This window comes from Leopardus geoffroyi, chromosome E2, assembly GCF_018350155.1.
Source record: "Leopardus geoffroyi isolate Oge1 chromosome E2, O.geoffroyi_Oge1_pat1.0, whole genome shotgun sequence".
NCBI classification, from domain to species: domain Eukaryota; kingdom Metazoa; phylum Chordata; class Mammalia; order Carnivora; family Felidae; genus Leopardus; species Leopardus geoffroyi.
Window position 1 is genome coordinate 2,822,435 of NC_059335.1, and position 9,106 is coordinate 2,831,540.

General features: G+C 43.7%; 1 protein-coding gene across 1 annotated transcript in view; it reads right to left on the reverse strand.

Annotated features, from left to right (window-relative positions):
* NLRP4 (NLR family pyrin domain containing 4) overlaps positions 1–8,891 on the reverse strand; it is a 29,921-nt gene extending 21,030 nt beyond the window's left edge. Inside the window, exons 1-2 of the mRNA XM_045441329.1 lie at positions 8,612–8,891; positions 218–1,790 (exon numbers count right to left, since the gene is read on the reverse strand). Coding sequence (XP_045297285.1) covers positions 218–1,790; positions 8,612–8,891 — 1,853 coding nt within the window. The remainder of the gene's footprint in view (positions 1–217; positions 1,791–8,611) is intronic.
* Between the last annotated feature and the right edge of the window lie 215 nt (positions 8,892–9,106).

Genomic DNA, 9,106 nt, shown 5'->3' on the forward strand with positions numbered 1-9,106 from the left:
TTTTTGCCCTACATTTAGTGAGGCAACTTCAACAAAGAAGGGAAATCCCATGGGCAAGGTCATGTAGTTCATAAACAGTCACACCAGGACCTGAGCTAAGGTCTGTTTGACAGAAACAATGACAATCCTATAATAAAAATGTCATCAGCCAAGCCCACTTGGAAATGTGGACAAATGCTGAAAAGATAACAGAAAGAAAGCAATTAGATGGACTCACACAGAGCTGTCTGCATTTCCCACTTGAAAGACATTCTGGGTGGAGAAGCAAAGCTTCTGCAAACTGGAACAGTATTTTAAGCAGTAGGCAGAAACCCGCAAGTCCACGTGGTCCGTGATGGTCAAGTGAACATCTTGGAAGAAGTCCATTGTCCGCTGCACAAAGCCTTCATTCTGCATCTCAAACAGACAGTAACACAATGCCAAGAAATCTGTCTGTTTCTGAAGATGCTCATTCTCACCTATGCGCTGCAAGTACTGGTGACATTCCTGCTGTATCTCCTGGGACAGGTGAAAGCCAAAAACTGTATCCAGCTTTTGTTGTTCCCTTTCATTTAAAAGGCCAAATATGAAACACCCCAAAGAAATCCAATGTACCTTTTCTTTCTTCAAATAGGTAAATAGCACGGCCTTTCTACATCCAACAGCTGGGTTAGGATGGTCCATGTGGCTCTTGAGAAAATAGAACATGGCGGCACAGAACTCCTGGACGCTCACATGGAGAAACATGTAGGAGTTCTCCTCCTCCTTGCACTTCTGAAGAGCCTTTATGTCCAGCAACGTAGAGATGTCAGAATCAACCAACCCATTTCTCCTGAGGTCCCCTTCACTGAACAAAAACATGTTGGTCCACATACCCTCTGCAGCCAGGGAACACAAGCCCTTCAACTGGCCTTGGCTTTGCTCATCTGGACAGCTAGCCCCCTTGGGCGTGAACAAGTTAAAGATGAAAGAGCTATAAAGAGAGGTGGTACGTCGGCAGGTCAGCGCCAGGTCTTTCCCCTTTTCCATTTCCTGCTTCAGACAAGTGCTCACAATCCAGCAAAGGATGGGGATTTGGCACATGATAAACAAATGCCCATTTTCTCTCATGAAACTGAAGGCTTCCATGGCTCTATTCCGGTCTTGAAACATAGAGCAGAAGTAGATCTTCTTATCACTGTCACTGAATCCCAGGAGTGTTCTAATTTCTGGGCACTCCAACCTATCCTCAACTTCCTGGGGGTACACAGGTGCAGCAGTGATGAGCAGTGAGGACTCGGGGAGCAATTTCTTCCTCAGCAAGCTGCTCAGGAGCACCTGTACTGGCACCTGCTCCATACAGTCGCTGCACAGATCCGACTCAGGTTCACTCAGGCTACATTTCAGTTCTTCGAAGCTGTCTATGAGAAACAAGAGTCTCTCTGGTTGGGACAGGATCTCCACAAAAGGAGTGGAGGAGTCAGACCAGCCTCTAGAGAGGAGTGCAGCCAAACTGGTCTCTGTCAACTGCTTCATTTCCCGGCAGCAGAGGTAGAAAACATAGGAGAATCTCTCCTGGTAGAGGTTGCCCTCCACCCAGGCCAACATCAGCCTGATCAGGAATGTTGTCTTCCCAATCCCTTGTATTCCTTTGAGGAGCACCGTCCGTGTCTGTTTCCCAGTTTCCTTAGGAGCAAAAAACAGTTCCAAGCATTCACGTTCTCTCTGGGTGAGTTCAGGATGTAAGTGATCTTGAATCCTGGGGATAGATTCTCTGAGCCACATGTTGTTGAATTTCTCCTTCACGTGCATTTGGTACAACTTTGTGTGTCCTGAGTGAGAACAAGAGGAAAAAAGAAACATACAACATCTCCAAGTTAAACTCAATGCTCATCATATATTATATATCTTTTTTGAGCCTGCAATTTTTCTTCTAAAAATGCATCTTCTCGGGATCTGCGGGCTGCAGTCTTTGGGCCAAAGCTGGACAACAGCCTGTTTTATAAATACAATTTCACTCGAACACCACCATGCTCTTTGTTTACGTGTTGTCTATAGCTACCTTCCCACTACAAATGGCAGAGAGGGGTAGTTGTGGCAGAGACAGTATGAAAAAAACAACAGTGACAAAACTCTGCATACTGGGACACTTGAGAGATTTTTTATAGAAAGAACCCTGAACTGGGGCACCTGGGTGGCTCAGTTGGTTAAGTGTGTGACTCTTGGTTTTGACTCAGGTCATGATCTCACTGTTCAAGAATTTGAGTCCCGAGTCGGGCTCTGTGCTGATAGCTTGAAGCCTGCTTAGGATTCTCTCTCCCTCTTTCTGCTCCTCCTCTGCTTGTGCTCTCTCACTCTCACTCTCAAAATAAGTAAACATTAGGGGCGCCTGGGTGGCGCAGTCGGTTAAGCGTCCGACTTCAGCCAGGTCACGATCTCGCGGTCCGTGAGTTCGAGCCCCGCGTCGGGCTCTGGGCTGATGGCTCAGAGCCTGGAGCCTGTTTCGGATTCTGTGTCTCCCTCTCTCTCTCTGACCCTCCCCCGTTCATGCTCTGTCTCTCTCTGTCTCAAAAATAAATAAACATTAAAAAAAATTTAAAATAAGTAAACATTAAAAATAAGAAGAAGAACGCTGAGCTCAGAAGTTCAGTGGCCTGTGTGGAGGTCTGGCATCTGCTGCTCATAGCTATGTGATCTGGGGAAGGAAGGAATCTCCCCAAGCTTCAGGTTTCTCAGTTGTAAATGAAAGTAAGGCTGAGCTACCTCATATAGGGAGATTGTGAAGATCACAAGCTATAAGAGACCGTGCATGTGGGAGCATAACACATAGTATGAAGGGATTTAGAATAGGAGGCATTTGTCAGATTTGCACTTCAATTTGGAAAGGGATGATGATATCTCCTGTGGTTGAGAATGAAGACACCAACAAGTCATTCCCACCTACATATAAACACCATCATGTCTTATAAGCATAATTCTCTATCAGGTTCTGAGCATGATAGTATTTGCATAGCACTCCTCATGCCCACAATGGTGCACTAAGGTAGAGAATTTGCCCTTCCCTCTCCCCCCCCCCTTTTTTTTAAACAGAGTTGTGAGAGGCTCACTGATTTCAACAGGCCCATGTGAGTAAGTGTCATTAAGATTGCAACCATTATCTGCCATGCCCTGGCAGGTCCAATCTGAAGGCCAATTCTGCCTTCTGTTCCAAAAAATATATTGGAGTGACTCTTTCAACATGTTCTATGTCCAACAGCATGTTTAATGACCTGGATTAGGGAAGATCATGTTTCTGGTAAGGTTTGACATTCAACCCTCACTCTAGAAAAAAAAAAAAAAAATTACAAAGAAGGAAACTGAGGAGAAACACACAAAGGGGAAATTCAGAAACTCCTAAAACACTTCCAAGATGACAAGAAACAAACAGAAATTGTTAAAACACAGAAACTATTAATAATTTCATTCACCACTACCAACCAAAAGCAGCACCAAAAATTTGGTTTTAGTGCCTATGATTCATGCCACAAGACATTTGTTTAGCCATATTTTTTTTGATAAGAAACTGAATCCTGTTGAATGTGTATTTTTAGTACTTTTTTGTTCCCTACTGAAAAATTTAGGTCTTCCACTAGCTACATGTACCTACTCAGCAACTTCAATGGGCCTGGTGTAACTGAGGAATGAAATTTCTTATTCAATTTAAATTAATTCAAATATATGCCAACTGGTGCAGCCACTCTGGAAAACAGTGTAGAGGTTCCTCAAAAAATTAAAAATAAATCTACCCTATGACCCAGCAATAGCACCGGTAGGAATTTACCCAAGGGATACAGGAGTGCTGATGCGTAGGGGCACTTGTACCCCAATGTTTATATCAGCGCTTCCAACAATAGCCAAATTATGGAAAGAGCCTAAATGTCCATCAACTGATGAATGGATAAAGAAATTGTGGTTTATATACACAATGGAGTACTACGTGGCAATGAGAAAGAATGAAATATGGCCTTTCATAGCAACGTGGATGGAACTCAAGAGTGTTACGCTAAGTGAAATAAGTCATACAGAGAAAGACAGATACCATATGTTTTCACTCTTATGTGGATCCTGAGAAACGTAACAGAAGACCACGGGGAGGGGAAGGAAAAAAAAAAAAAAGGTTAGAGAGGGAGGGAGCCAGAACATAAGAGACTCTTAAAAACTGAGAACAAACTGAGGGTTGATGGGGGGTAGGAGGGAGGGGAGGGTTAGTGATGGGTACTGAGGAGGTCACCTGTTGGGATGAGCAATGGGTGTTGTATGGAAACCAATTTGATAATAAATTTCATATATTAAAAATAATAATAATAAAAAAGTTATGTGAAGTCAGAGTGCGTGGGTGGCTTAATCAGTTGAGCATCTTACTCTTGATTTTGACTCAGATCATGATCCCAGGGTTGTGGGATAAAGCCCTGTGTTGAGCTCTACACTGAATATGGAGCCTGCTTAAGATTCTCTTTCCCTCTGCCCCTCCCACCCCCCACTCATGCACTTGCTCCCTCTTTCAAAAAATTAAATGGTGCCTGTGTGGCTCAGTCGGTTAAGTGTCCAACTTTGGCTCAGGTCATGGTCTCACAGTTCATGAGTTCGAGCCCCACACAGGGCTCTCTGCTGTCAGCACAGAATCCACTTCAGATCATCTCTCTCTGCCTCTCTTCCACCCTTGCTCATGCTGGCTGTCTCTCCAAAGTAAACATTTAAAAAGATTAAAAAAGGAAAAATTATGTGAGGTCACTAAAGAGCTATGAAAACAGAAAGTTCTTGAGAAGCCAAGATACAGGAGACAGAGGAAAAGGCCAAGAAGGAGAGCTTAACACTTGTCTGTTTTCCTTGGGGCATTTTCCTCTAAAGAGGCTGTGAACCTGAATAGACATTAAGGGCTAAGAGGCTAATAAGCCAAGTCAAACTCCTGCCAAGTTCAAGGGTTTGGGGGACAAATCATGGGTTCAGAAGTTCAGCACACATCAGGCATGATGGGGATACTGGATGGACCATCTGGGAAGAAGGGGAAACTAGCAACAAAATATTCCTCACAAAACACAGCCTGGCTTTGAATTATTTCAATCTGCACTATTAAGGACATATTTGTCTGTTACCAGAAGCAATTCCACTTGATCTGGAAGAACATAATCTTGCAGAGCCTCAGTACCCTCTGCAATGTATTGTATCGAAAGCCCAGTGCTCAAAATTTCCAGGCATGCTGGGAGACAAAAACCACAGGACCAAAACAAGGAGGGGTGGGAAACACATTAGAAAAATATTTACTTTAATATCTGTCTCAAAATGAACCTAATTTAAAGTGTTCAATAAAAAAGAAGATAGGAAGGAATGGAAAAACAAAGGGAAATTATATCCATAAAATAGATTAGCTGAGTTTATGAAATCAATAGATGAGTTTGTTAGCAGATTGGAAATAGCTGAAAAGGGGATTAAGGACTAAGAAAATTAGAAATAAACACACAGACTAAAACACAGAGAAGTGACTGAGGAGACACAGTGTAAAGGTCTAATATGTGTCAGCAGAGTCCCAGAAGGGAGCAAAGAATGGGACAGAAGCGGTATTTTCATATGATGGCTGAGACTGAGGAATGAGGAATGCTACCAAGACACAGGTGCAAGCTTAGCAGCTCTACCAGATACAAGCATCTCAACAGCACCTCAGACAGGTGCAAGCACTCCAAACAGGTGCAAGCACCCCAAACAGGAAGAACACAAAGCCTCATCTATGCACATCTTGGTGAGGAGTTGAACGTTGAAGATGAAAACATGATGGTAAGTCAGAATGGCTATCTCCTCCCACTGATACCTTAAATATGCAAAACAAAGGTAATGCCTGCTACCAGGATAAATGTACAAGTGACCCTTAAGGTGTGACGTACATTCAACTGGCATTACAAAAGGAGAGAAGAGTCAGAAGAGACTCAAATGTAATGGGGCAGACTTTTCTGGAACTGGAGGAAGAGAGGAGTGTCCAGATCAAAAGCATCTTTCAAGAGTGGAGCAGCAGGAATTACATTCACATTCACACAACAAAATACGAGGCTCTGGTTACAAGTCCATGGCATGGATTAGAAGCAGACCAGAAGCTGACTAATGTTACAGGTTGTATTGCCAGGATGGTTCAACATTACCCAATGGAGTGAGTGCTTATTCTTCAAAGCAACCCTCAGTCTCTCTTACACCAACAGGAGCAGAGGAGCAGAAGCATGGTGACAGGGATGACTGGTCTCCTGTTGTGATGAGGCCCTGGAGGTATCGAGAGGACAGTGTGTGAGGCTCAAACCTCTACACAGCCCTGAGGAGAAAGACCAGGGGTCTTTCTGGTCTACAACACAGCATGAAGGTGGGTAGTGGTGCAAAGGTGTGCATGGGAAGGCACATATTCCCACCTGGAAGATCCAGGGGAGGCTGACCTCATGCAACCCACTCTCTATGACCACAGCCTCTGGTGCCATGGCCATGGGCAAGAGGTCACCCACCAGTTTAACCCTTAGAGGGAGCACCTGCCTGGCATTTGCCTCTCCAGCATGGTCCCCCATCACTTGACAATTTTGTGCAAGGAGCTCAGGTGTCAGACCTTAAATTAAGATGCAGTATTATGTCTTGCCTTGATATGTGGTAAAGTTGTGGAGGAAGAGCCTGGAATGTCCTAAACTTAAGTCCCCCTCCCTACTTTGTGCCCACAGATATGGTCCCCTAGCTAAATAATCTGTTTATTAAGGAATCAGGCATAATTCATGTTTATCCCTGAGTAGTGGGTTTCAGTTCCCTGAGAGTCATAGAATTATTCACATTCACATCCTCCAGGGATTCAGGGCACACCCACTCTTTCAATACCACAAACTGCCTGCCACACCCCTGGTTGTTCACTCTGTTTCTAAGTGCAGTCATCATGGGGCCCCATGTGGTGTGTTTTGACTATATGTGGCTGTGAGTCTATGTGCTGAAACACTGCTGTTGACTTCACCTGTACAGTGTTGGGGATTACGGGTTTAGTCATCTTCATAACCTAAAGGTGGGAATCCTTCCCCCACCAGCAGGGTATAAAAAGGAGGCAATTAAAACAGGAGTCCACAGGATCTCCAGAAGTATTTTGCTTTATTCTACCCCCTCTGGTCTGGGTCCTGGGAGTGCATGGGATTGGCGGGCAGAAGATCTCAGGTGTGAACCTCTGTTGGTCCATGGACTCTGCTGTAGCTCCTCATCTCTGATATGGTTTGAGAATGGGTGTAGGATTGCCACATGGAGCCAAGTCAAGACTGTACCATCAGTGTCCCACTAGAGATTAAGTGGTTCTCCATCTTATTAGACCCAATGCCCTCCCTTTTGAGTCATCTTGTGTCACATCTTTTCTAATCTGAACGGACACGGTGCGCCTGGATGGCTTGGTTGGTTCAGTGTCTAACTCTCGATTTCAGCTCAGGTCATGATCCCAAGGTTGTGGGATCAAGCCTCACATTGAGCTCCATGCTGAGTGCGGAGCCTGCTTAAGATTCTCATTTTCGAAAAAAAAAAAAAAGAGGTAAGAGTGGGAGAGAGCCAAAGCATAAGAGGGAGGTGGGAGAGAGGTGGGAGGGTGGGTGATGGGTATTGAGGAAGGCACCCTTTGGGATGAGCACTGGGTGTTGTATGGAAACCAATTTGACAATAAATTTCATATAGTGAAAAAAAAGATTCTCATTTTCTCTCTCTCCCCCTCTCTCTCACAGCACACAGTGTGTGCTGTGTTCTGTCTCTCTAAAAACAAAACAAAACAAAACTAATCTGAAAGGACATTTGTGCCTCATTTAACTTTCCCACAAATGTAATTAAACAGTCAACATGATATCCTAACTGTAATTATAAAAATGAAGTAAAACTTACAGTAAAATGGAATGTATTCCAATATCTAAATGCTCCAACGGGGCTACTATAAAGATGTAATGAAGTTGCCAAGAGCCCACATCATATGTGAATAGGATACACACAAATACAGACGGTGGTAGTGGAAACTCAGAGGTCACAAGAAGGGCTGATATTTGGGCAGATGAGGGTGTAAAATGGTCCACAATTCAATAAAGTTCTGAACAAAAGACACGCTTCCCTCAAAAAAAATATTGGCCCTTAAGATGATACTGCTTATAGGTCACAGATTTTCCGACATGAACTATTGCTTGCTAAATATTAAAACACACACGTATGTGGCAATGATTTCAAAATCTCACTGAACACTGGCACTCTATGCAGTCTTGAATAAACACACTACCACACCAGTTACTGTCAGCTCAGTGGACCACCCACAGCAGATGGTGTCATTGCTAATGGGTCAAAGCTATAGTTCCTACAGTACGATATCACCTTGGAGTTTCTGCTTGGACACAAGTTCTCTGCCGAGGACAAAATTACAGGTAATCCAGACAGAAGTGCAGTACAGGTTAGGACAGGATATCCACCCACATTTTACCACGTCTAACCATGAGGTCCTAATTAAGTTACTTTCTATCTACAAGGGTAACACTGTCCCATCATAGATTCTGGCCCTGCTGTAGGTAGACATGTAGAGAACATTTATCAGCATCATGGCATAATTTTCATTATGAGGAACCTGTCCCCATCCCACAACCCCAGACCCTCTCACCTGTGATCTCTTTCTTTGCCTTCTCACAGAGATCTTTTCTATTGATCTTGTTAAAGACGCTGAAAGTCACATTCCATGCTTGCTGTTCCTTGTAATGCCTCATCAGCAGGTTTGCAAGATCTTCTCGTGTTGCCTTCTTTACTTCAGTCCAGGGAATTATCTTGAGTCCAAGCTTCAGAGGCTCCTGTTTTAGGAGCTCCTTAAATTTTCTGAACTCATCCTTTTTGAGCTCCTCCAGGTACCACATCAGGCCAAAATCAGAAAAGAAAGATGACGCCATCTTGACCAGGACAGAGATGTCAGTCTTCAAAGAGAGAATTACCAGTAACAAGAAATATATGGAACCTGTGAAAAATTCAGGGCAGTACCAAGCTATGAGAAAAAAAAAAATCAATTGTAACTAAGTTTTTGTATAGTACCTTGCTAGTTTTGGGGGGAATGGGGATGAGGGCAGGAAGTTCTTTAGACCAGACTCATCTCTTCTCACCTTTTTAT